Source organism: Pseudorca crassidens, chromosome 14 (genome assembly GCF_039906515.1).
Source record: "Pseudorca crassidens isolate mPseCra1 chromosome 14, mPseCra1.hap1, whole genome shotgun sequence".
NCBI lineage: Eukaryota > Metazoa > Chordata > Mammalia > Artiodactyla > Delphinidae > Pseudorca > Pseudorca crassidens.
The window spans coordinates 53,873,322-53,900,888 of NC_090309.1; the positions used below are offsets into that span (position 1 = coordinate 53,873,322).

The 27,567-nt window shown below is 55.4% G+C and overlaps 1 protein-coding gene across 6 annotated transcripts in view; it reads right to left on the minus strand.

The window, feature by feature from the left end:
• Positions 1-27,567, minus strand: part of TTC7A (tetratricopeptide repeat domain 7A) — a 122,668-nt gene that overhangs the window by 46,791 nt on the left and 48,310 nt on the right. For 5 of the 6 annotated variants that reach the window (XM_067703050.1, XM_067703052.1, XM_067703049.1 and 2 more), the window contains 6 exons: positions 23,895-23,973; positions 22,940-23,097; positions 22,248-22,311; positions 12,057-12,194; positions 10,194-10,277; positions 5,780-5,884 (listed from right to left, as the gene is read on the minus strand). In XM_067703050.1, coding sequence (XP_067559151.1) covers positions 5,780-5,884; positions 10,194-10,277; positions 12,057-12,194; positions 22,248-22,311; positions 22,940-23,097; positions 23,895-23,973 — 628 coding nt within the window. The remainder of the gene's footprint in view (positions 1-5,779; positions 5,885-10,193; positions 10,278-12,056; positions 12,195-22,247; positions 22,312-22,939; positions 23,098-23,894; positions 23,974-27,567) is intronic. The other variant, XM_067703048.1, reaches the window with a different exon arrangement.

Genomic DNA, 27,567 nt, shown 5'->3' on the forward strand with positions numbered 1-27,567 from the left:
AATATATATATTAAAAATATATATACATAATGCACAATTCCTGTTCATCTAAGACAGCAGGGGGAATCCTAAAGCCCTTGAAAATATGGCTTTGCCACCTTTGTTCTGAAGTATGATAATCCCACCTAAATCCAGAGTCAGCACCATGTCCATGGGTAAATTTTCCATGCAGAGAGCAGGACGGCCTAGCAGCTTAGAACACAAGCTCTGGGGCCAGGCTTCCTGGGCTCAAACCCTGGCGTGGCTATTTACTGTGTGACCTTGGGCAAGTCACTTCACTTTGCTGTGCCTCCGTTCCCTCTTCTGTAAAATGAGGATAACGGGCGTGTGTCTCACAGGGTTGCGGGGAGGACTGAATGAGACAAAGACACAATGAATGCTCAGAACGGTGCCTGAATAAACATAAACTACTATTATTATTATTGGTTGTGATTTTAGATCTATAGTTAATCTTCCAGAATTTTTTTTAAGTCTCAGCCTCACGCATGTGGTGAGTGCCATCTGAATAGAGCCCCTGTCGCCTAAAGCTACACGAGCTCACTGACAAATTAGGAGGTGGCATCAAAGACCCTCCTGGAATCCAGAGAGGGGCCACCACTGTCTGCCTTTTGTCTCTGGCCTGACCCTTCGTCTCAGATAAGCAGCAACTCTACACAAGGACAGCGGAGTCTCCCTGTGCAGTCAGCTGCGCCAGGTCGGTCAACATCTCTGTCCCGTGGTCTGGGATACACATACGTGTAACCACCCACCCACCCTGTCACAATACTCACCTCTACTGTGGGTAATACACTCGGATATTTTCTATGCTATTCTGTGATTGTCTATTTCTTTTTTGAAAAAGTTCTATTTCACAGTCCACTAATGGGTCTCAACCTACAGTGTGAAAAGTAAATGGCTGATTGATCCACCCAGCGCCTGCCCATCTACAACCACCCAGCCGTCTAGCACCTCACCTGCCCTTTCCAATCTCCATATACTTCCTCCTGTGGCCTCCAAAGTTAACAGCTAATGGCTCTGGAGTTGTGCTGCTGCTTCTGCAAGATTTGCTCGGGTTACAGCACTGGGACCTCCTTGCTCATCAAAATACTTCCAGGGTGAGGGGTTTCCAAAACTTTCAACCATTCTCCTCCTACACCGCTTTTTAGTACCTCCTTTCCTGTGGAGGCCATGTAACTTTGTCACAAAACCCACGTGGAGATCCTTTCTCTCTTCCTCCCTTGCAATTCTAGAGCAGCTGGGTGCCCACCTGGCGTGTCACAGCACGGCAGCCACTTGATGGAATGGGTGTCTTACAGCTTAGGTTCTGAGGCACAGGGTGCTTAGGGGACCTATCCAAGGTCACCCGGCTGGTAAGTGAGAAAACTGAATTTCCAACCCAGGTCTTCTGAGTCTACGTTTGGATCTTTCTGAGCTGCCTGATTCATGGCTGCCCTCTGTGGGTCTTCATTTTTCTCCTCTCTGTCCCTTTGGGAAAAGGACGCATCGAAGGATGTAATGTTTTGACGCTTTGCTTTTGCTTTCTGTAAGTACGGAAAGCATTCCCACACCTTTCCAAGTTCCTGCATCTCTCCAGTTCTCCTCATTTGGTCCCCACACAGATAGGCTCCTGGCCTGCACACTCTGCTCCGGCTCAGGCTGCCCGGTTCATCTTGCAGTGGGCCAAAGAGCTTGCACCCCTGGAATCTGCACCTCTTCTTCCCTCCCTGGGAACCAGAGAAAGGTCATTTCTGAGCCCCCAGAGCTCTGCTTAAACAGCACCTCCAGTTTCTCCTTAGTTGCTTCCCATAGGATCCAGGACCTGTTGTTATCTGCTCTACTGAAAATGCACTTTTTTCTTCCTGGAAGGAACAGGTACTCTTCCTAATTTCCACAAGCTCGTGGCAGGAGAGCTGGCATTCTTTCTGGCCTCCTGAACACTTAATCCATCTTCCTGGCCCTCCCCATCCCTGAATCTCAAAAATGAAGGCAAAAACACAAAGGCACATCCTTCCTGAGAGTCCGCTACAGGGATGGCTGCCATTTACCAGGTACCTCCCACATGCTATATAAGAGGGACACTGCTCAGCTCTGATAGTCAGAGCCACCCTGTAACAGTGGATGTGACTGTTTCCAGGTTACTGATGAGGCACAGAAAGGGTAACTGACTCACCCAAAGTCACACAGCTAGGAATCTGAACCCTATCCTCTCAGCCTCCAAAGCCTGCACTCCTTCCACCATCCCATCCCACCCCCTTAGGGGAAGAGGCCGAGGGACAGCACCGCAGACCTTTCCAAAGATGAGCATGGCCTGCTTTTCCATTCCACAACCTCCTCTCCTTCTGTGTGTGACACACAGGCACACCCCCATCTCCTGTCCTCCTAGAAAGGTTTTAACTTTTTTAATTAAATGAATTTGAACTAATTGTGTTTGGAGGGATGTGAAAAAATATTTACAGCTCCCTTTTCTCCTGCCCCAAATAACTGGCTGGGGACCCCGGCAAGATGCTGGTCATGCTGAGGCAGGGGGCTGCCCCACTGCTGTCACTGGGTCAGAGCCTGGGACGCCCTCCCCCACTGAGGCAAGCCTCAGGCTAAGCAGCGGGGCCAGTGCTCTCAAACCCAGGGCAGCCGGCATGGGACAATGCCGGCACCTCTGCCCAGGCCCCTCCTCACCTGCCCTCACCCAGGGGCAACCTTGATCTCAGACCCAGACCCAGTCTGGAGCATCCTACGCTGGCTCTGGGCATAAGGACAGGACGCGGGGACAGCAGGTGCTCCACCTCTGGGCACACGGCCACCTGGTCCGCTTTCACCCAGCACAACTCGTTTTTCCAGTGTCCCAGTTTCAGCCTCCCTTCCTGCAACCCGGGCCAAACTGTTTATCCCCAGATCTCGGGCCCCAGCTCATGGGGCTTGGCTGGGCAATGGCCGGGCCTGCTGGGGGCTGAGGTGAGCCAGGACAGCTGTGAAGGCAGGAGGCGGAGGTGGCATCGGTCGCCTTGCAGGATCTGTGCCCCGTTATAAAGCACCAGCACCCCTCTGCCCTCCCGTCAGACCCATTCTTCCTGCTCTCGGCCCTGAGGACAGAGAGTGCTGGGCTGCCCCTCTCCTGGCCGCCTAGGAGAACAGGCTGCCCTGGGCCACCTACAGCCTGCTCTCAGCCCAGCACCAACCCAGGGAGCCAGGGAGAACCGTGAGCCAAATGTAGACCTCCCACACCTGTCCCTCGTGGACTGCTGAAGCAGGTGTTATTCTGTATTTCTGAACACCTACTATGTGCAGGGTTCTTTGTGGGAGAGAAGGGCTGAGGGTGTGAGAAACAGTAAGTGAAGAAGCTCCCCGTTTAGATAGAAAGGCAAGTACCAAACAAGGCAGAATTCCTTGACAAGTGACTGTGCTCACTAGCAAGTAGGATTCATCCAGTAAGCACTAGGCATTAACTCTGGGCTAGGGTTTCAAGAAAGAAGAGAGCGAGTTCCTGCCTTCAAGAAACACACACGCAGCAAAAAATGCAATGCCTTGTGCTAAGTGTCCAAGGCAGGTAGGGAGGCACAGGAGGTTTTGTTCAGGGCAGGGAAGGCTGCCTGGAGCCCAGCCCCAGCCCTCCAGCAGGACCACGCTCTAGCCTGTACCCGAGTTGAACCCTGGCTCAAACCAGCCCCCAAACCCAAATAAACTTCTCCGCTGAGGTTAAACAACTCACCCTCCTCCCCGATTCTGAGGTCCAGTCTGCATGTTTAAGTTTCCTTTTGGGCTTTTCTATTTATGTTGTCATTGATTACTTTGCTCCTAACTCATCTGTTTTCAATTTGGACTGATTGGATCCTAATTTTATTACCATGTAATCTGAATGCACATAATCACTGTAATTATGCTGCTGAGGGAAACAGCTCCTCCGCTGCGGAAAGACCTACATTTAGGGTTTCCCAGCAAGGGCGGCCATTGGCTGGGTGGACCCACAGCCAACTCAGAGCTGGCAGCCCTTGGGAGCACAGAAGCCCTCCCCGCCCCGCTCCTGGCAAGGCGGGTATTTGGGCTTCATCCCAGGGATGCACTTGAGGCCCCTCTCAGGAGCCCTGGGAACACACAGGGGTGTGAGCCACGGGTCAGCGAGCCCACCCTCCGGCTCACGCCACCACCCACTGCTGCAATGCGCTCAGACTGGGTCCCCACTCTGCCGGCACCCACATCTCAACGGCACCCTACCCTCTGGGGTGTAAGCGCTAATAGTCTCCCTAAAAACACTTGGGGGACGAGTTTCCCCACTAATCATGCGGCTGAGGAAAGCAAGCTGTGATGGAAGGGCCCGCCGCTGGCCCACCTTGGAGCCCAGTCCATGGCCTCCTCCTCCTGGAAGCCTCCCTGACCTGTCCAGCCCTCTCCATACTTTATGTCATTTACGCCACATATGAGGAACAGTGAAACTCTTACCCACCTCATCCCGAAGCCTCTTCCAAATGCCTAGAGCCTATTATAGATCAGTCTTATAGAAAAACATCATAAAGCCTGGGGCCAAAGCCATGCTCTTCCCTCCCCCATCATCCACAGTCGTTTGGGGCCAAGGCAGGGCCATGTGTGCATATCATACATGGGGACCTGAGGACCAGGGAACAGAGGGAAAGGCGCTGCTTCCTCCCCCCTCCACCAATCGTGCGAGGGAGTCAGTCCCTGCAGCACAGGGGGGATGAGGCCCGCTGGGCCGTGAGGCAGGGACCCCTCGGAGAGGGTCCTCAGGATACCTGGCGGAGTCTCCCTCCCCAGGACTGGAGGAGCTGGAGAGGCTGCTAATTCTGAAGTGCCTGCTGTAGGCACCTGGAGCCTGGCCCCTTTGCCTTGGAACAAGCTGGGCACCCGACAGCGAGGGTAGGCTGGGGTGTCACGACATCAGGAAGGAGAGGACCATGTATGGGAGAAGCTCCCCCTTTGGGAGATGCTGGGCCAGTGAAGGAACGGGGCTTATTTAGCCTGAAGAGAGGAGATGTGGGTGGGGCTGACAGCCAACACATGGGAGAGATGCTGCACTGTTCTATGTCACTCAAGAGGGTGGAAATAGGACCTCTCCTGACATCAGGAGGCTGATGTGGACCTGAGGAAGCCAGGAATGTAGGCAAGGGAGCTCCCAGCGAGAGGAGACAGCCGTGCAGAGGCCCTGCTGCTAGACCCCCCAGGCTGGGAGCAGCAGCTGGGAGCCTGGCGGAGGGAGCACCAAGGCGAGGCCTGGGGCTCTGGGTTCCTGGCCCAGGGCTCTTTGCTCACTCCCCCTGCTGACCTCCTCGAGGGAAAGTGCTGCTGGCCAGAGGGCACACGTTGAGCTCATCTTTAGTTCAGCCGCCTCAGCAGAGCGGTAAGCAGGGAGCTGAGCACAAGGCAGGGACCAGGGGGCTGGAGCCCAGAGGAAGGAGGGGGCTGACAGAGAGGCCACCTTCCCATTGGCCAGGAGCTGGTTCTGACTCCAAATGGTGCGTTGGCCCAGGTAACTCCAAGGTCCTGCCCACTGCCCCTGCTGCTGGGCAGGCGGGGGGCACCCCAACTTTTGACTCCACATTTGGCTCCCTGGAGACATTCAAGGCTGAACCACAAACCTGACACCATCCTGAGTTGGGGATGGAGGCTGGAGTTTTCTCAGAAGCCATGCTCCACCCCCCTCTCCCCTCCAGGCCTGCCCGCCTCGAAGCTCCCCACGCTCCCCCACCCCTTACACACACAGCGAGGTGCCCACACGATCACCTGGCGCCCACCTGCCACCATCCTCCCACAGGAAGCCGCCAGGACCTGGGCCCTGAGCCCGTAGCTCACTCACCCAGTGCAGGGACCCTATGCAGAGCTTGGCGGCCATCAGGGGCACCGTGGGGTCCGAGGGCCGCAGCTTCACGCACTCCCGCAGCAGCGACACGGCATAGGATGACTGCAGGAGAAAGGGTGGGCAACACAGTCACTCGCAGCCCTGGGCTGTGGCAGACTGGGTGCCTCATGCCCACAGTGGGGGCAGCTCCCAAACAGCCAGCCCCGGCTCTGCACCCTGTTCCTCCCAAGCCAGGAAGAGGTCCAGCGGGAGGAGCGCAGGCGGTGGTGGCAGGCAAGTCCCCCTCCCCGGGTCTCAGTTTCCTCATCTGGAGAATGAAGGCTGTGACCCTTGCCCAGAAGTGATGTGATAAGAGCTAAGGTGAGAACAGAGGAAAGCTCTTCAAAATGAATTCAAATGTGAACCACAGAAATTTTAGAGGTAGAAGGAATTCTCTCAGACCCCTGAGTTCAACACCCTCAGTTTATAGGTGGCAAGATGAGGATAAGCCCACATGGGGACTGGAGGCAGGACCAGTGGTGGGGAGTGCGGGGAACATAAAGGCCGGCAGAGAAGCAGCAGGAGAGAAGCCGTGGGGATGGGGCCACACTAGACGTGCTGAGGATGGCTAAGTGCGGAAGGTCTGCAAAACCCAGCTCACAGGCCAAATCTGGCCCTCTGCCTGCTTTTGTTAATAAAGTTTTATTGGAACTTGGCCACGTTCATTCATGTGGATATTGCCTATGGCTGCTTTTGTGACGCAAAGGCAGAGTGGAGTAGTTCCCAGACAGACTGTTTGGCCCGCAAAGTCAAAAATGTTTACTCTCTGACGCTTTACAGAAAGTGTGCTGACCCCTGTTCTAACTGCTTTATAAATATGAAGTCATTTGCTTTTCACAGCTCTATGAGGTAGGTAGCTATGTTCCTATTTACAGATGAGGAAACTGAAATGCAGAGAACTTAAATAGTGTGTTTGAAGCCACACTGCCCCTAAGTGGCTGAGCTGGGGTTTGAGCAGTCTGGCTCTAAGCTTGTAACCACTGCCCTATGCTGCCTCTGTGGTGACTACCTTGGCCAGAGAGGAGGCCTCTCTCTCCCTGCTCTACACACACACACACACACACACACACACACACACACACACACAGACACACACACGCGCGCGCGTGCGAGTGTAACTACAATTCCCACAAGCTGGGCCCTGCAGTGGGCCTAGCTCCCTGCCGTTAGTTAGCTCTCATCCTCCCCAGGCCCCGCTGGGGAAATGGGGGATCTAGAGGACTCTCCTGTCCACAGCACAGTGTGGAGACTGGCTGATGGAGACCTGGGGCCCCACTGGTCTGTGTCCACTCCGGACCCCTGCCTTTCTCTAGCTCCCTTTCCCTTCCCCCCTGAGAAAGGAGAGCTTTTCTCAGCCCCAAGCATGGGGCTGGGGGATGTGGGGTCACTGCATGGAGGGGGAAGAGACCATGGCTCTTGCCTGTCAGGTGCCCACAGAAAGGCTGGGGAGAGACGACAAAGTCCCCACCACACTGCTCTCTCATGAAAGAAGAGGCTATGAGACCAAGAGGGTGTTAGCATATGACCGGCTGGGAGGCTGCGGGGGAGGGAGGTGCCTGGGCTGGGGCGAGGGAGGCCGGTGAGGGACTCTGCAAGAGCTACCAGGCCATCCCCCTCTCCGGAGACCCCCTCCCGTGAAGGTCGCTCCCAGCTCCCTCAGCACGGCCCCCTCTGCCCACACACTCCAGCAGGCCTGCCCCCTCCCTGGCTGCTGACCTCTGCATCCCTGAAACACAGCCTTCTCTAACCCTGACCCTCCACGTCCCACCCCTACCCAGACCACAAAACACTGCTATTTAAGGAGCCATCTGAGGACTCCACAGTCGGAGCTGCGGGCTCTTTTTTTGTCATTCTGGTTACCTAGCAACGCAGTCACTGTGATTGCCGAGGAGACCGAGAAGAGTGACCTAAATCATGCCGTGGGACTCCTCCTCTCTTCCTGCAGGTGGAGGTGCCAGATATATTGATATCCACTCAGCCTCACCTTCTGCACACAATCGCAGGTGCAGAACCTTGATTCCTACCTTAGGCTCTTGACAAAGGCGAGGTCTGGCCACGCTTCCGAGGGCTGCCTGAGCCAACCCGGCAGACTGATCCAGTGCGCGGGGTTCCTGAGGGGCGGGGGGTGGAGAGTGTGCTTCCAGAACAATCTCCTGCTGCACTGAATGCAGGGGCGGGTGTAACCCAGCCTGTGGGGCCTCACGCATGAGGAGCTCACTGATCACCCCAACCTCCTGCCTGTAAGACCATTCTCGTATCCACCTTGCTGGTCTGGGCACCAGCTCCCCGGATCTTGGGGTGTGCCAGGGGTATGCCAGGCTGCATCTGGACCTCTCTGAGCCTGGCTCTTCTCAGTAAGGAGGTTGAAGACCCTGTAACGTGACACCTTTTCCTGAGACTGGGGGGGCTTTCAGGAGCACCCCCAGAAATTAAAGATAACTTCTGAGCACAGTGCACTCTTCTCAGGAGGGGTCACCACTTTCCTCAGCATCTCCAAGGGGTCCATGACCCACAGAAGGGTGAGAACCTGGCCCTGGGCCTCTTGGACCATACTCACTATTACAAGACTAGAGGCTCCTTCTCTGTTCCCTGGAGGTGGGAAGAAGCTGTCGCAACCCACTGCAAGCTGTCTGCCCAGGCTCCACACGAGCTCCAGCACCTCGCCACCCCGAGGGCCTCGCCCTGTCTGTGTTCTGAACTCTGAGCCTCGACGAGACCCTGCGGAGTGCAGAGCCAGGGTACGTCATGTCATGACTTCGGGATGTTCGGGGAGGTGGCCCGTGTGATGGGGGAGGGGAAGAGGTTTGGGAAGACAACTGCCTGGCAAGGGAGGTCGGGTGCAGAGAAGGCTCCCACCTGATTCGTGGCTCCAGCTCTCTGGGCCCTTCCCACCCGTCAGGCTCCCACCTGATTCGTGGCTCCAGCTCTCTGGGCCCTTCCCACCCGTCAGGCTCCCACCTGATTCCTGGCTCCAGCTCTCTGGGCCCTTCCCACCCGTCAGGCTCCCACCTGATTCCTGGCTCCAGCTCTCTGGGCCCTTCCCACCCGTCAGGCTCCCACCTGATTCGTGGCTCCAGCTCTCTGGGCCCTTCCCACCCGTCAGGCTCCCACCTGATTCGTGGCTCCAGCTCTCTGGGCCCTTCCCACCCGTCAGGCTCCCACCTGATTCGTGGCTCCAGCTCTCTGGGCCCTTCCCACCCGTCAGGCTCCCACCTGATTCGTGGCTCCAGCTCTCTGGGCCCTTCCCACCCGTCAGGCTCCCACCTGATTCGTGGCTCCAGCTCTCTGGGCCCTTCCCACCCGTCAGGCTCCCACCTGATTCGTGGCTCCAGCTCTCTGGGCCCTTCCCACCCGTCAGGCTCCCACCTGATTCGTGGCTCCAGCTCTCTGGGCCCTTCCCACCCGTCAGGCTGCAGCACCTGCCCTTCTTGCCCCTTTCCTGCCAGGACCTGGCCACCCTCCATTCATGGAGGAGCGGCTGGCAAGGCCGGGAGGGCCCTCCTCAGAGATGGCTGCGGGGCTAGAAATGGCAGGTGGCGCGGTCGGGGCGGGACGGGGGGCAGGGAGGAATCCCCTCAGCCCCACAAATGGGCTCCGGGTGTTACAGCTCTTGGAACCATCTGCGAGCTCATGCCTCCTCACTTCCTGCCTTCGTAGCATCCTCGGCCCCAACACCCTCAGCGCCCAGCTCCGGAAAGGTTTTCCTTTCATGTCACTGCTGAGAATAGCGGCTTACGTAAGTGTGATTCTCATGGGAGGGAAAACCAGTGGGTGCTGGGGCAGAGCTTGGCGGGTGGAGAGCAAATGCAGCTCTGGAAACTGGAATAAGGTCAGCCCCGCGCTGAGCAGGGTTCCTCCTGACCACCCCCGGCCACGTCCTCCTCTCCTCGAAGCGCTCCCTCCACACTCCCTCAGGGGAGCGGGGGCCCCTGCTCCCTCCTAGGCGAGTTCAGGATGTCCTTTCCTGATGCCACGCCCCATCCTGGGCAGGAAGAGAGCTGCGGCCCAAATGGAACAACGTTCCCCTCCCCTGGAACCCATGTCCATGCCTGCCTCAGGCAGTCACACCAACCAACTCACAGGCGGAAATGCTACGATGCCCCAGGCGTGCACATATACTCGGAGAAAAGAATCCACAGACACACCTGCCTACCTGGCACGGCCGTAACTCACAGGCAGGCACCAGATTCACACAGGGGTCTGTGTGGGACCCTTCTTGCCCCTCATTCCCTGGAGATTAAAATCAGCTGCTGGACAATATTTCTGAATCACTGCCCCGCCCTCCGCCCACCTCTGGGAAGGACTAGAGGAGAGCAGACCACCTCCCCCGCCAAGGGTGAGTGTACAACCCCCAGCGCACCCTGGGTCTTACCTTCCCACAAGCCACCATGGAGAGGGCCACTTGGTACCAAAGGTGAAATTCTCCAAATGCAAACTTCATGGCTCGCTCCAGGCACTGGGGAGAGGGAGACGGTCAGTACTTCCCCTCCAGGGGTCCTTCCCACACCAGCCCACCCCATACCCTTCCAGGGGAATCTCTGCCCAAGTCGCTTCCCGCAGGAGGTCGCCAGAGCTCACACTTGGTTCCTGTCGGAAAACTCCAGGGGTAACCTGTCTCTGCCACTCGCATGCTGTGTGACCTTGTGCAAGTCTCTCACCCTCTCTGGCCCTCGGTTCCCACCTCCATATCATGTGACCTCACAAGGGTGATGGTGAAAACCAAATGAGATTGGTTAAAGTGCTTTCAAAATGTAAACATCAAATAAAAATAATAACAGCTGACAATTCTTCTTACTATTGTGCCTGGCACCGTACTCAGCTTTCTACGTGTATTAACTCATTTACTCTTCCCAACAACCCAGTGAAGCGGGTTCTCTAATTACCCCCCACTTCACAGATGAAGAAGCGGAAGCTCAGTAAACGACTTGCCACAGTCATAGGGCCAGTCAGTGGCAGACGTACTGACTCTAAAGCCCGTGCATAAAACGCTGCCCAAATGTACACGCTTCCTTCTGCTCTCCTCTACGACCACCGAGAAAAACCGTCTGTTCCCTGGCCACTCTGATCCTGGGCCACTCCAAGTCAGGGGCTGCCTGTGAGATCTGACGGTCACCATCAGAAGTGGTTCCAGGTGACAGAGGCAGAAGCCAGCATTCGAGGCCAGGATTCACTGTGTGGCCATGGTCAGGCAGGTGGGGGACAGAGGTGAGGGGTACAGGACCACACAGCAGGTACTTTCAGAGCTTGGTGGCCTGGGTCCCCCTGTGCTGGCTCAACTACACTCCCTGCACCATCCTGGGCAGAAACCCACCTCTCTGGGCCTCACCTTCCTCACTGGTGAACTTGAGAGACCGCTTATCCCCCCATGTTAAAGAAGGTATCTTCTGGAAGCACCTCGCACGGTGCCTCGGTGTGAGTGAGGGCTCAGCAGGCGTGACCGCCCCTCCTCTCAGGAGCCCTCCCAAACACGTGCAAAGAGAAGGCCACCTGTACAAGGGGCCGAGGGCCCCCATGCCACCCTTGATCCCAGCCTGGATCTGAAAGCTCAAAGAAGCGCGCAAGCCATTCGCACTGTGGGGAGGGGGCAGGAGAGAGCGGCAGCTCTGTGCTCCTGGTCCCCACATCCTGGAGAGGGACCACCCTCTGGGCCCAGCCCATGGAGCACTGCCCCGGCAGTGTCTGCCCAGTACAGTGGGCGTGCTCCAGGCTCCCGACCACACTCAGCTCAGAACCCTGCCAGGACAGGTAGTCGCAGAACAGCAGCATCACCTCTGGGGGAAACTGAGGGGTGCATAACTTTCCTCCTGTGTTTCTCTATACAACACCATGCGTTCTTTCACAAGAAAAAAACACATGAAAATATCTGTAAAACTGGGCTTCCCTGGTGGCGCAGCGGTTGAGAGTCTGCCTGCCGATGCAGGGGACACGGGTTCGTGCCCCGGTCCGGGATCCCGCATGGGGCGGAGTGGCTGGGCCCGTGAGCCACGGCTGCTGAGCCCGCGCGTCCGGAGCCTGTGCTCCGCAACGGGAGAGGCCACAACAGTGAGAGGCCCGCGTACCGCCAAAAAAAAAAAAAAAAAAAAAAAAATCTGTAAAACAAACAAACAAAAACCACCCTGCCAGTGAAGGGCAGCCCTCTCGGCACTGGAAATAACACAGTCCCCAGCTGGGTCTCCCAAGAACAGAGCTGTACCCCTTGGTGGAGGCAGGGGAGGGGCAGCGGAGGAGGCTGTACCTCGGAGAGCATGACGTACTGGCCCCTCCTGCCCAGCGTGATGCTCAGGAGGTCGTAGATGGCCGCAGCATTCCGCAGGCTCACTGCCCGGTCCTCCTCCTGCTCCGGTGCCCGGCTCAGCACCACATCCCGAGTAGCCTGTGGGGAGACACGGTTTAGGAAAGAGCAAGGACAGAAAATGAGCAGGTGCCTGTCCCCACAGGGCCCCTGCCTCTGAGGCCCAGTGACCGTCGCCCTTTCGCCGCTGACCCAGGCCACACTCCTAGAACCAGCCAGAGCCTTTCCCCACCCCCCAGGAGAGCAAACCTGGGGTGAGAGCAAACCCTCCACCCACAGCCCGGGCTGGGGTGAGACGGCAGTCCTGAGGGCCCATGCTCCTGAACTTCAGTGTTTTATTCTGCAAACAGTCAAATCTACAGAAAAGCCACAAGAACAGTACCACAGCAGTAAACCCAATTGTTAACACTGACCACACTGGCTTTGTCTCTCTAATAATAATAATAGTAGCAGTAATAGTAGTAGTAGTAGTAGTCCGTTAAGGCAACTTGGCCCTTCACCCCTAAAGAAAAGAGGACAGTCTTTCTATAACCACAACAGAAATGCCAAATTCAGGAAGTGGAACACCGTTATTTCTATTCTCTGATACCAGCTCATATCCAGATTTCGCCGCCTGTCCCACTGATGGCCTTTCTGGTAGAGTCATCGTGCCAGGATCCAACCCAGGATTGGTGCCATCTCTCTCGTGCCCCCTTTCATGGGAAGAGTCCTGCAGCCCTTGCCTGGCTCCAGGATACTGGCATTATTGAGGATACAGGCCAGCTGTTCTGGGGGACAGCTCCTTGTGTGTGTGTAACCGTCCACTCACAGAAAGAGCTTCAGATAGCATCTGGAACTGACTAGATCAGATGGGCGGCTCTGCAGCTTGACTCACAGGACGGGTGTTTGGGCTGTGGCCCCTCTGTGCCCTCTTCTCTTCCTCTGCAGGCCCCCCAAGTCCCTCTGATAAGGAACCTCATACCTCCTTCCTATCACACCTGCGTCCAGCCCAGACCTATCCCTGACTCCTTCTGACTACGGAACCCTCCTCTCTGTCCCTCCTCAAAACCCGGGGTCTCTGTGCTTGGCATGTGGCACTCAGGAGTCCCGTAGCTCAGAGCTGCCTGGGCGGGGCGGGGTTTGCTGCTCAGAGAGGGGAGGGGCGAGGGGAAACGTGCTTTAGGAGTGGGCGATTCTGTACGAGCTGAAGGGGGGAACTCTATCACCCCATCACGGTGAAATCTCCCCATCAGGAACTGGGGACCCTTGTTCTGTGGCCTGTGGTCCTACCCTCTCTTGTACACTCACACCCTGGGGACAGCACTCAGGCTCGAGAATAGCTAAACAGGAGTCACGGGGATCCCCCGCAGGGCGGGGACCAGGCTGGGGATGCTCTGGGCCCCCCAAGTCTCCTACACACAGACACACACACACTGAGGGCTGTGCCTGAGCTGAAGCGAAGCTGGGTTCTGGCCAGACGCCCCCACTGGCTGCTCCCAGCAACCTCCCCTCTCCTGCCTCTTCTCCCCTCTGCCAAAGGGGTCTCTTCCCAGCATCCCCCTCCGTCTGTAGAAGAGGCTGAACCCCCTTCCATGAGTTGGGACTCGCCCTCCTCTACTTCCCCACAAAGGACTGCAGATCCAAGAACTTGGCCTTTTTGACAGAGTAAAAGGGACCTGCTGACTCTTAAAACCCAGATCCCCACTGGTCAGGTTCAAACAATGCTTCAACAGGTGGTCCTCACAACCTTCTTCCAGGCAGGACTACTATCCCCTCCTCCAGGTCAGGGGCTGAGGCTCCCCAGGGTGATGACTGCAGAGGCAGAAGCTCAACGGCCTTTGGACTGTAGGCTCTGGACGTGTCCTCCCGTGCAGGCCTGAAGCACATTCCCACAGAGGCTTCTGGAAGCCAAAATACCTATAAGACCCAAGGACGTGACTCACCCAGGGGGGGCATTTCAGTAAGGCAGGCCAGGGGCCAGGGTGCCCTTCTAGGTACAATAGGCAAGGGCTGCCCACCACCCTGACGGGCGTGGACCTGCCCCAGGAAAGGGTGCCGGGGATGCCAAGATATCCCCAGAAAGGCTGAGCACCAGTGCCAGCCTGGTGAACAAGAGCTGACGGTCAGGTGCCAAAGGGTTAAGGGAGAGGAATGGAGAGGGAAAGGGCCAGAGAAATCCCCCTCCTTCCTGGTGATATCCACCCACACAGGCAGCAACAGGAAGAGAGAAGAGATTCTAAGGAGAGCCACGGCAGGAACTATTACAGTGAGAAGCACAAAACTCGCTCTGCGCCTGGCCGTGGACCTCCCCACTCCTCCACCTCCAGCAACGCCCCAGCTCTCGCCGCCCTGGGTGGGCCCCGGAGAGGCGGCCCCCACCAGGCAGCAGTGGGGGTGGGGTCGGGGGCAGGAGGTCAGGGAATGAGAGGATGGGAGACACAGTCCCTGCACTCAGGGAGGGGCTCTGGAAACGGGACGCAGCCGCAGTACACAACGAACACAGTGAGCAGATCTGACCCAGAACTCTGGTGGGAGAGACAGGTCCTGATGGAAGGCTGCCTGCAGGACACATCCAGGATCGGGGACCCACCCATGCAGACTAGTCCCATGCAGGGGATGGTGAGCAGTGAGCTCTGGTCGCCCTATCCTCCAGGCGCAGCCCCTGCCAGACCCCACCTCCCAACTCCCCCACTTTCTGTGGCTGCCATGAGACGCTGCCCACCTGGCCAGCTTCTCTCCACTAGCTCCCAAGTCCTTCCCTGCAGCTCCCTCTCCTAATCGAGGCCCATCTTTGTTCCGTCTGTCAATGTGGATGCCTTTTGGCTCCTCAAACTCAATTCAAGGATCCCTTCCTTCTGCCACTGTCCCCGACTTATCTCAGCAGGCAAGGCTGCCCACCCCCCCATCCTCTCCCAACCCTGGGAACACACCCGGGCCCCTGGCACATCCCACTGGCTCATGGGTTTTCGGGGCAGGGATGCATCTCGCTCATCTCGAGCCTCCCAGCCCCAGCACAGGCCTGCACACAGCACTCTCAAGTGACATTAGAAAGAGAAGGATCTCTGGGCCTGGTGTGGAAACTTCCTCCTGTTGCCCTAGACCTTGACCTTTAAGAGAACAGCGTCTCTGAATGTGTGTGCCTGGTGGGAGGGAGGCATGAATTTCCAGCTCTGGGCAAGCATTAGGTCGGCAGGACAGGAACAGAAGAGGGGCTCACAGCAGCATCTCCTCTGCCTGGGGACCGCCCCCCAACACACAGACAGTGGGGAAGGCATCTTCTCGGGGGTCCTCAGGACTTGGCATTTGTGCCAAGAGGAAAGCGTGGGTCCCCAAAGGAAAGCCAAAAGCAGAAGTTTGCCGAGTGGTTGCTGTGGCTTCGGGGCAGGGCTGCAGTGAAATGCTCCAGTGCTTGCAGGGCAGCTGGGCAGCATGTGTACGTAACCATGCAACAGGGTGGGGTGGGGAGAACTGGGGCAGAAAAAAAAAGAAGCCTTGAGGGGGCTGGCAACAGGGTAGGAATTCACGCGCAGCTCAGGGGCCAGAGCAGGCCTCAGTGCACAGGGCCTCAGACCCTCTGGGGACTTCAAGTCCCCACCCAGGGCACCCCAGGTGTCCCATTCCCTCCGCTGCTGCACTCACCTCCCGCAGGCCACACAGTGCTCCCAGCTCCACCAGCAGCCTGCCTTTAACTAGTCCCAGTCACACTCTTTCCCTTCCACCATTTAAATGTCCTCACATGGAAATCCTCCGATCAGATGCAGTGAGAGACATGAATCGTGCAGAAACTAAATGGTCTTCTCAACACCATACTCCTTACTGGTTTGGGGATAATGGCAGGCTATTTTCCTCTGTTTTCCCCTGCAAAACCCCCAGGTCCCCCACCTCTGGGGGTGCCCTGCTCTTATTTAATCCATGCATTTAATCCCAGGCAGGGCTCAGCAGCTGTCCCTGAGACAAGCTCCTAGCCTTGGACCCTCTGCTGTCCTCCCAGGGGCAGTCTCCCCAGACTAAGGGACGTTCACCCCAGGCCTCCAGCAGGTCAGAAGAGGAAAAGCCAAAGAAACGTGGTCCTCCCCACCCCACCATCATCCAGTGTGACCCACTTGTGGTCTTTGGACACGTATCCATGAAGCAAATACGGGGCCACAAGGGCATCGCCATTCCCCGAGGTGGGGGCAGCCCACGTGACACCTCAGGCAAGATGGTTCTTGCTCAAACAGCCATCCCTCATGTGTGTGCCATGCATTTTAGGAACTGAATTATCCCTGCCATGATCTCACAGTAACCCCACAGAGGGGCAGGATGAAACTGCTGATGCCCCCTTTGCAGGCAGGGAAACTGAGCCCCAGAGGGTGTACTAACGTGTGCGGGGTCTCCAGGAATTAAGGCTGAACCTCCGATAGCCAGTCCAGGGTGGCTTCTGCTGCCCTGAGCACCTGCTGTCTTGTGGGCTCCTCTGCCAGCCCTGGTCCCCACCCTCTGCTGGCTGCAGGACCACAGACAGCACTGACCTTCACTTCGCCCAGTCCTGTTTCTCCTTTGATCCTGGACACAAGCAGGGTAGGAGAAGGAAAGGAAACTAACTTGTAGAGCACTTTGTAAGTGGTATCTCATAATGCTGACAACAACCATCTCCTGTTCTACTGTCCTATTTTACAGATGAGAAAACTGAGGCCCAGAGAGACCAGGGAGGCTCCTCAAGGCATACAGATAGGGGGTTTAGGACTCATATTAGAGCCTAGACATTCTGACTTCACCCCTGGCTCTTCCCCTGCCTCCAGGTGCTTCCAAGGAAGTGTCCACTAGCCCCGTCCATGCCATCAGAGGCCCTCAGATGTCTCTGCTTAGGGAAGCACCAAAGCAAAACACAGGCTGGACTTTCTCAGTCAGGCCTCAGGTGCTGCTTCTCTGCAGAGAACAAGCTCCTTGGACCACGTCAGCCCTGTTCTCAGGGACAACCTCTCTGCTGGCCAAGGACCCAGCCTCAGGGCCCACTGCTCACCTCCAGCAATTGCCCCAGAAAGGAGTCTCCTGGTGCCAGTCTGCCTGGCCCCTGCCCTCCTCCCTGGAGGATGCTGTCCCGTTCTGCTCGTGCTGTCACCCCCACCGGCAGCCATCATCACCACCGGCTCTCGAGCCGCCAGTCCACAGAGCCAAGGAATAACATGCTCTGTGCTGTGTCCCATCTACACGGCGGCCCCAGCCAGGCCCCCGCCAGCCCACGCTCCTGCGCATCGGGCTCCTACAGCAGAAATCTTCCTGCCAACGAGGGCGCGAGGCTCTCCCACCTCCACTGCTCCGAGGGTTCTGAGCTGGCAGCATTAACAGACCCTTTCCGCTTGCAGCCTGCAGCACAGCAGGGCCTCACGTCACAGCAAACCAGGCGCCAGAAGCTGAAACTATCTGTGCTCATCTGCTGAGACCCGAATGGAATCAAGCCCGAGAAGCGTTTTTGTTTTGTTTTGTTTTTTTAACCAAACAGTATATCCTCAAACCAATTTTTCTCCCAACCAGACCTGAATCTAAATGTTTTCTAAAATTAATGACTCAGAACCAGGTAGTCATCAGGATAAGACACATACATGTTCAACACCCACAATGTACCAGGCAGCTTCGTGCTCATTTTCTTACTTCATCCACCCAATGCCTGCAAGAGAGACCTTATTAGCCCCATTTTACAGAAAACTGAGGATCAGGGCAGTAAGAGACTTGCCCAGGCTGCACAGGCTGTGAACGGCCAATTCAAGATGCAAGTCGCGGGGGCCTGATGTTGGGCACGGATGGCAGTTCGTTTGTTAACCTGCAGGATCCCAGGCCCCAGGGGCTTACCCCCCCCCACCCTCTCTCAACCCAAGCCTCTGTGTCCTTTCAGCTCCCCAAAGCCTGACACCGGAAGAAGCTTCTCCCCCAGCTGAATGGAACTGGGGCTCGAGGATTCAGTTTGCTCTAACACATATTTTTATGCCTTAGATCAAGATTTGAGAAATGGCAGAGTCCTGTACCTCCTGGTTACCCAACTGAGAAAATCAGGCTGATTTTTTTTTTTTTTTTTTTTAATTTTTGCGGTATGTGGGCCTCTCACTGCCGTGGCCTCTCCCGTTGCGGAGCACAGGCTCCGGACGCGCAGAGCCCAGCCGCTCCGCGGCACGTGGGATCCCCCCGGACCGGGGCACGAACCTGCGTCCCCTGCATCGGCAGGCGGACTCTCAACCACTGCACCACCAGGGAAGCCCAATCAGGCTGATTTTGACACATGGTTCTTTCAACCACTAGTCAGAAAGAGAAAAACAAATACCGTATGCTAACACATATATATAGAATCTAAAAAAAAAAAAAAAAAAAAAAAGTTTTTGAAGAACCTAGGGGCCGGACAGGACTAAAGACACAGATGTAGAGAATGGACTTGAGGACACGGGGAGGGGGAAGGGTAAGCTGGGACAAAGTGAGAGAATGGCATGGACATATATACACTACCAAACGTAAAACTGATAGCTAGTGGGAAGCAGCCGCATAGCACAGTGAGATGAGCTTGGTGCTTTGTGACCACCTAGAGGGGTGGGATAGGGAGGGTGGGAGGGAGACGCAAGAGGGAGGGCATATGGGGATGTATGTATACGTATAGCTGATACACTGTTATACAGCAGAAACTAACACACCATTGTGGACCAATTATATTCCAATAAAGGTGTTAAAAAAAAAACAACTAGAATATGCATTTGAGGTTCAGCAGACTGAGATAATTCCTTCTGATCTGGGGACCAGGATTTCCTCCGTGTCCCCAGACACATGTTCCACTGGGTAGGAAGACGCCTGGGACGAGCGCTGTGATTTAACTATTCCTCATTCTACCCCCGGTGCTGGGCACAGCTCAGCACACTCTCGCTGCTCAAACAAGACTGGATGGTGGAGAGATGAGTAGGTGGGTGGGTGGATGGGCATTTTTAAGTGTCCTTTCGGTGCTGAAAACTCAAAACTGAGTTCAAAACACAAATCTCCTTTAGCCAGTTAGAACTCACGTCCCTTGCGCTTCTGTGAAAGCATCTGTAAGGTTTCTAATTACCTCTTGAAAGACGAGGGCTGCCCGATTCATTCCGATCACACTCAGCCCGAAACAAAAACCGTACTTCAGGCACCAACCCCACACCCAGCCCCCAGGCAGCCTACTCCTCTGAGCTGCAAACCACAAAATAGGGGCGGACGTGCTCAGGAAACCTGCAACACCCTTTCCTGAAGCAGCTAGCTGTGGAGAGGTGGAGAGCTGTGATGATTATGCCTCCTGGGCTGGCTGTGCTGGAATAGCTGTTACTGCCGCATAAAGAATTCTGCAGGGATTAGGAGAACCCAAGGAGCAGCCAAGGCAGCTGCTGCTTCTAGAGGTTTCTCCCTATCATCTGGAGCCAAAGCCAGCCAGCACTAAAGGGAGATGAGGAAAACCCTGCTGGCACATGGAGGCCGGGCTGAGCCTCAGGGGTCGGCTGAAGGGTCAGGGCAGGAGCCTGGCGCCCACACCTGACGGAGAATGTGACCTGCAGGAAAGGAGGGCATAAAATAAGGGCGAGTGAGAAGTCAGAGGCGGTCTGGTCACTCTGAGAAACCGCGCGGAGCCACAGCGGCCAGATCCGGATCCCAGGTGGAAAGCCCTCGATAGATGAGACACCAAAGCTACGTCCATCGCCAACATCCTCCCCCAAATACCTGAAGCTTCTAGATGTGTGACAGGCTGGGTGTGAGCAGGAGGAAACCAACCAGCCAGCCCTGGAAGACTGCCTCCTCCCAGCTACGGCACACTCGGCGTCTGAGCACTTCTGCTGCTCTGCAGGCCACAGGGAAGTCCCATGACACCCGCCTGGCCAGCCGGCCTGGATCCCCCGAGTGGCCGGTGGAGGCCAGCCGGCCACATACCCTCTTGAAAGAGCTGCTTAGAGGGAAACCACCTTGGCTCCAAGTATGGGTCACCTTTTAGTAAAAGGCCATTCTCTACTTTGAGATATATGGGCAGCTTGAGGGTTTGGGGGGAATAACTTTAATGGAAAGGCATCTCAGCTCTGGTTCTGGGCACCCGGATCAAGCAATGGCCACAGAAAATACTTAGGGAGACAGAGCCCAGCCTCTATCCCTGCCAGGGATCAAAATGCTGACCATTCTCACACAGACAGCCAAGGCCTTCCCTGTTTACAAAGCCCTCCCCAAGCTCTGTCGCACTTGATCCTCAAAGTTACCCCCTTGAGCCTTTGACAGATGAGAAAACCAAGACTTAGAGCCGTCAGTGAATCACAGACGTGATCTGAATCATGGCTGCAAGGATTATTAGTATGTAACCTTGACCAAGACATGTACCTGTCCTGGACCTTACTTTTCTCACCTGTAAGATGGGAACATATTAGTATTAGACTGAATCATATGAAACTGTTATTTTTCAAACCGCTCAACACAGTGCCTACCTAGATGAGATAATCAGCTTGGAATCTGGCAGAGAAAGGACCTAAGAAACGTTCCCATTTTCACCTTTTTACTTCCCACCTGTGGACAACACTGTAACCCTCAGCATAGGAAAGTGACAATAACGCCCTGTGTTTCCTGAGACAGGTGAGTTCTGTGCAGTCACACCTGATGGTGTAGGTGCTGAGATGGCTGAGGTGTGTGAAGGGGGCAGGGAGAGGATACTGGTCTATGGCTGAGGTTCCATAATTAAGAAATGGGGTTCAGTCTGTGAGAAGTACACTGTTCTCCCATGACAATCAGACCTGGCACTTGGTACCTCTACCTCCACGTTGGGCTAACCAGCTAGATGTCCCCACCCGGCAGCAACCACCTCACCTCCACACGAGCACGCACCGTGCAAACCTTTCAGGACCATGTCCCGGCCAGTTTGTTCTCGGGATCCAAATATCCACGCCCCTTCCCCGGCACTCTTGGATCCGAATGGACCCCGCCTGGCTGGGGAAGGATACACTCTCTCACCCCCGAGTCCAGTGTCCCTCTTCCTGTCTACTTGCTGGGGGACCTGCTCAGCCAGAGGCAACCCACTGACCAGAGTTCTCTAAACAAACCCTGGCATCACACAGTCCCAGGTTTCCAAAGGGACATTTGTTTTTTGCTATTTGGGGACCCAGTTTCTTAAACTCCACTTTCACACACTGCTCTCAGATGCATCATCTTAAAAAACCTAGTTCTCAACCCGGGGGTCCCCAGCTCATAAGCTCTGAGGGGTCCCTCAGTCAGAGGACACCTGGCTTTGATGCTCTTGCCCACCCTTCCTTCAGCCCTCTTGGACCACCCATCCTTCATCTCATCACCTCCCGGATGACCCAACACACTTCTCCCCGACGCTGAGCCTCCACGGCACGTGTGTGTGTGCGTGCGTGTGCACATGTGTGTTTGCCCGGGGCAGGAGAAGCGGGTCTTGTGAAAAAAATCTAGAGAGCATTTCACGTGTGCTCTATCCGCCTTACCCCCTCCGCCTTATTTTTCCACAGCACTTAGACATCGCAACCCTGGGTAGTTGAGTAGTTAATTCATTTGTTGCCCACCTCCCTCACTAGAATGTAAGCTCCGTGAGGGCAGGAAGTTTTCTCCGTTTTGTTTGCTGCTGCTTCTCTGGAGTCTAGAACAGGGCCTGGCACAAAGTGGATGACACTCTGTATTAGGAGTGGCATGAATGAGTGAAGCCCTTGTACAGGCACCTCACCTCTGTGAGTTACTATCACCTTAGCGGTGGGAGCTGAGGCTCACAGAGCTTAGGTGATCTGCCCAGGGCCCTCAGCTACTGAATGGCAGGGCCGGAACCTGAATCCAGGCCTCCTGCCGTGAAAGTACACGTTCCTTCCACCCCCTTCCATCATCACCGACCCTGCACAGAACTGTCCACGCAACCTTCTGTTGACTTGCTGATGACACCTTTTGTAATTCCAGAAGCAGGAGGTGGGAATTTGTTAGCTCGCCCAGTCCCTGCTCATTTGGGGGTAGGACCCAGGCCCCCGAAGGCGGCCTTGTACTCCACACCTAGATCTCATGAGGGAGCTGCACCCCCTGAGGGGGAACAGACCCAAGAGGCCTGCTTCAGGGACATCCCTGGGGGCTGAGCTCGGCCAGGACCTGGTGGGCGGTGCCCAAGCCCCACAGCTTTAATGCACGGGCCAGAGGCCTTGAGCTTACCATGGACTCGCTGATGAGCAGCAGCAGCAGGGCTTCCTCAATGTTATCCTTCGGGCAGTAGAGGCTGGAAGACACAGATGGCAGCCTGGGCTGCAGCACGGCCCTCCGAAGCAGCACGCTGGCCTGCCACGCTGGCCCTTCTGCCCCGGAGTCAGCACCCGCCCTGGTAAGGTGACCTTCTCCTGCATAATTCACAGGCACTGGATCCCACCTGCAGCTCTTTATCATGCCCCAGAGGCATGGATCTGAAAGCCTACGGTGGGCGAGGGCTGGAAACACTGCAATGCTCTTGAGGGGGATGCCCTTTCCAGCCCCCAGCACCGCATGAAGCGGCTGGGGCCAGCAGCAGACAAGAGCGAGAAAGAGGCTCACAGACCCCACCTTCGATTACTGGCACAAACACGACAGACGGTGCATTAAGACCATTAGGAAGGCAGGTATCCCCCCTCCCCCCGCCTGCCAAATAATTTGTTTGGCCTTTGGGTGCCTTAGAGGATGCCCCCTCAACCCCCCACCCCAAGACCTGCCTTCTCTAGTCTATTTGGCTCCGCTGCTTCTGAAGAGCCTGCCTGGCAGGGAGCTGGGCGGCGGCTGCAGGAGAGCATGGGGCAGAGAGAGGGGCCGCCAGTGGGGACCGAACCCTGGGGACGGTGGCCTGAGCCTGGGGTGGTCCCCAGAGCAGATAGGCTTACTTGTCTCCTTCGTAGAGTTGAGGTTTCCGCAGGGCCTGTGTGATGAAGGAATTCTCCTCCTTGCTCATGAACTCGGGCAGTGGGTGGGACAGGGGGCTCCAGTAGCATTCCTCGCTCAGGGAGTGCAGCAGGACCCCTGCCAGGTGCTTGGCTGCCATCTGGCAGAGAGGGAGGAGCTCACATGCAGGCAGGTGCTGGCTCTGCCCGGCCGCGGCCTGCCGTGCCCTCCACCCACCGTCCAGCCAAATCTGCCTGCTTGCAAATCGCTGCCCCTCCAGGAGGTCCACCACTGTGCCCCAAGGAGCCCCCTTGCTTCTCCGTATCTCCAGCACTGAGCTGCCCCACCCCGTCTGTTGGCCTGTGATGGCTCCGACTTCATCTCTTGTCCTCTCTCTTCTCCTAGACAAGAGGTACATTTCCTCCTCCTCCTGGCCCCACGGAGCCCAGCACGGCTCAGAGTACTCATAGCCCTTGCAAAGCATAAAGCCCTCAGCGCAAGCAGCTCTCTCCACCAGATACCTTTCTGATATTCGACCGAAAAGTCTAGAGTGAGAAGCTGCTGTGGCTCTGATTAGGGGCAGAAGCCTAAGAAGGTAGGCCTGAACTGGGGCAGGAAAGCAAGCCAACGTTATTTATTAAGATCATAAACAAATCCCTAAGAATGAGCACACCACCTTGCTAGGAAGGGATGACAGGAGGTTTCAGCATTGATCTAACATGAGGGGCTATGTGCAGTGCTGCGACGAGAAGGATGCTGAGGGTGTGTCCCAGGCTTGGAGGAAAAGAATGCTGAGATTGACTAGCAATGTCTGCCATGAGCATGACAGGGAGAGGAGAAGCACACACTCCCCTGATTCAGAGGCTGCCTGCTAGGATTTCTGCTGCCTCCCACTGAAATCAACTCCTGAATAAACCAGCCACAGCCAGCACCCAGCCCTGGGGCCTCCTCCATTACCACTTTGAAGTTCTGAGTTGCTTTGGTCTCCACAGTGCGTAGGACCTCCCGGAGTTCTCTCATGCCTTTCACGATGTTCCTAGCAGGAAGACAGTAGAAGCAGGGTCATTACCAGCCTAGTTCCCACACAGACATCCTCATCAAACCTGCAGACACTAGGAGGAGCCTGCCCATTTGAGTGTTATTTGAAAACATCCAATAATTGGTATGAAAGGTCAGAATTGTAACACCATGATCCTAGAGGCCCAGGACAACAGTGATCAAAGAATAGAAAGGATCCTTCTCCACCGTAGCTCTCTAGAAACCCAGGCCTCCAGTTTACCACCAGAAAGAGACCAGGATCGAGTATTTCAAACAAGATGTTATCTTGGTCCAAGTGCTTTGGGCTGGTGCCAGACTTTCTGACTTCAGTCAACCTCAAATCCTCCATTTTCGGGCTTCCCTGGTGGCTCAGTGGTTAAGAATCTGCCTCCCAATGCAGGGGACACGGGTTCAAGCCCTGGTCCGGGACGTTCCCACACGCCACGGAGCAACAAAGCCCGTGCACCGCAACTACTGAGCCTGCACTCTAGAGCCCGCCAGCCACAACTACGGACGCCCGCGTGCCTAGAGTCCATGCTCCGCAACAAGAGAAGCTACCGCAATGAGAAGCCCACACACTGCAACGAAGAGCAGCCCCTGCTCGCCACAACTGGAGAAAGCATGCACGCAGCAAGGTAGAGCCAACGCAGCCAAAAATAAATAAATAAAATAAATAAATTAATTTAAAAAATCATATTAAAAAAGCTATTAGGGCTTTCCTGGTGGCGCAGTGGTTGAGAGTCCGCCTGCCGATGCAGGGGACACGGGTTCGTGCCCCCCTCCGGGAAGATCCCACATGCCGCGGAGCGGCTGGGCCCGTGAGCCATGGCTGTTGAGCCTGCGCATCCGGAGCCTGTGCTCCGCAACGGGAGAGGCCACAGCAGTGAGAGGCCCACGTATCGCAAAAAAAAAAAAAAATTAAAAAAAAAAAAAGCTATTAATGAGATTAAAAAAAAAAATTCTCCGCCTTCATCTGCCACATCCGGTCTACACTGGAATCCATCCTCACCTATCAAGCCCTACCACCAGGGCCCTAGACTGGCCTGCATCACCTGGGGCCTAGATGACAGTGACAGCTGGTCTCACCCCCTCCAGTCAGCCCTCTGTGCCTTAAAGTCATTTGCAAGCTTTTTAAAGTGTGATCCATAGTAAGAAATACACCTGACATTGCAACCCTGTATATATGCACAGACTGCTTACATAAAACTGAAGTTAAGTTTCCTGATACATTACCTGTCTCTACTATGTGCAATGCAATCCACTCCGATGTTTTCTCTTTTACGTCTCCCACTACTTCCCCATTTTAAAAATGCTGGCGGCAGCCCACTAAACAATCTTGCAACCCACTGATGGGTGTGGCCTGAGTTTGAAAAACAACTCCCACTGCCCCTTGAGGGCTCTACCTGACATGCAAAAGTCATCTTGTTCCTTCCCATGTTGGCCTTTCGTCGGTGCCCCCAGGCTTACAGCATTCAGTCTAGGCCCTCAGTACGGTGTCCCAGGGCTGTCGGGTCTGCCCCTTGGCTCTCTCCCATCTCATCTCCCACCACTCAAGTCCTTTCTAAACAACCGTCCACAGTTCCCCATGTCAAGTCTTGGAACAGGCTTCCCCCACTGCCTTAAAGAGCCCTTCCCCTACACATCCTTAAAAAAATCTGTTTTTACACATCACTTTCCAACATCACTTCCTCCTTGCAGCCTTCCCTGGGCCCCTCCCCACACCCACCCCTCCTGACTGCATAGCTCTCGCCCCGTGTTAAGTCCTCTTTTGAAGCAAGCACGGCATTGCAGTCATTTTCCATTTACAGGCTGACCCCTTTCCCACTGCGCACCCCCCGAGGGCAGTCTTGTTCCTGAAGCTCAGCCCGGGCATGTGTGCTCAGCAGATGTCTGAGGACTGCCGTCCTCACTTGTTCCGGGGGGTTCCCTAGATCAATAGCTCGCAAGGGAAAGCAGAGGCTCCCAGGCCAGCAAATTTAGAAATGAAAGATCACAGAGGGTGAAGAGCCAAAGGTGGCAGCCGGGAAAGTCACGTGAGCCCCTCCTGCAGCTTTCATGAATGAAGTAGATTCCTGGGGGCTCTGGAGCTTCGAGGCATAAAAGGACAGGAGATCAATTCCTTGCCTTCTGGGAACCTCTGGTTTCATACAAGCAAGGCCCAAATGTGCAAACAACCAACACTATGAACTCAGACTCCTGTCTGTAAGGCTGAGGATGGAGACAAAGACCTGGGGAATAGAGTCAGAGTCACAACGATATTCCCCAGCCTGCCTAGAGCTTCTGAAGAACCAGGAGGGGCAACCAGCACAGGGCTCCACAGGGTCCTTAGAGACGGTTCATGCCTGGGCACTGCTACTGAGGGCAGAGCTCACCTCTGTGGGCTATGCACGGCGCTCTCCTCTATAAAATCAGGTCTTCAGTTGCAATCAGCATCCCCCCGGCTTCTGTCATCTGCATACCACATCTACAATTTTTGCTACTAGCTGTACACCATCAGTGTCATTATTTTGTGTAATACTTTTCTTTATATCTTCTTTCTTTTTACTTCAGTAGATATCTCACCTTAATCAAGCATACCTGAAATCATGGACTTGGTATACTAGTTGCTTTGTTTCAGGGTCCTCCCCCAATACACACTCAATTTAGGAATGAGAACTGCAATTTTAACAGGATCTTGTGCCTCCAAAGTTGTATATTTTTACTATTTTCAAATCTATATGGGACTCTGACATCTAAATAAGCTCCCAGGAATTCTTTAGCAAAGCAAATAATCACCTTTAGGCATCTTTGGGGTAAATCCCACTTTTTATTGAATGCAGGTAAAGAGAAAAACCAACATAGGTTCCAGGGGCCAGGGCTAGACAGGGAGAGATCTGGGCTCCTGGCTGGTGCCGCCCTGTTCTGAAATGTCGGGAATGCCCCTCCGCCTCAGCTCAGCCCTCTGGGAAATGGGAAACTAGATGGGGTTTCTCCCACCAGCTTGAGTAATCCTGTCCTGGGTATAAACTGTCAGTGCCAGGTAGAGCTGGGGCTTTTCTGAGCCCCACGAGAGGCCAGCTTGAAAGATCTTTTTGTTCTGGTCTCTCACACTGACCTTTCTGAGCAAAGCTGCCACTTTTAACAATATCCAAACAGGGCCTCAAACAAACCCTGGCTCAGAATCAGGCTGCATGTGGAGAAGCCAGGAGGTCATGGATTCCAACTCAAGTAAACTCTGGCTGGCCAGGAGCAGAGAAAGAGGATATGTACATGCAGGGATGGGTCAAGGGAAACAGCTCATCTTAGGGGGGCCTCCAGGGGAGCCATGCAAGGAGGCGGCAAGCTCCCCCAGGCCCCTGGTCAGCAGTAGGCAGCGGGGCAGATTTTTCCAAAGCACTTCATCTTATCCAGTCTTTGCAACTTCTAATGAGGTTGGTGAGGGAAGCTTCACATTCCCGGGTACCAGCACAATGCTTAGAACATAGAAGGCCCTCAACAAATCACTGTGGGAACTTCCCTGGTGGCGCAGTGGTTAAGAATCCACCTGCCAATGCAGGGGACGTGGGTTCAAGCCCTGGTCCGGGAAGATCCCACATGCCGCAGAGCAACTAAG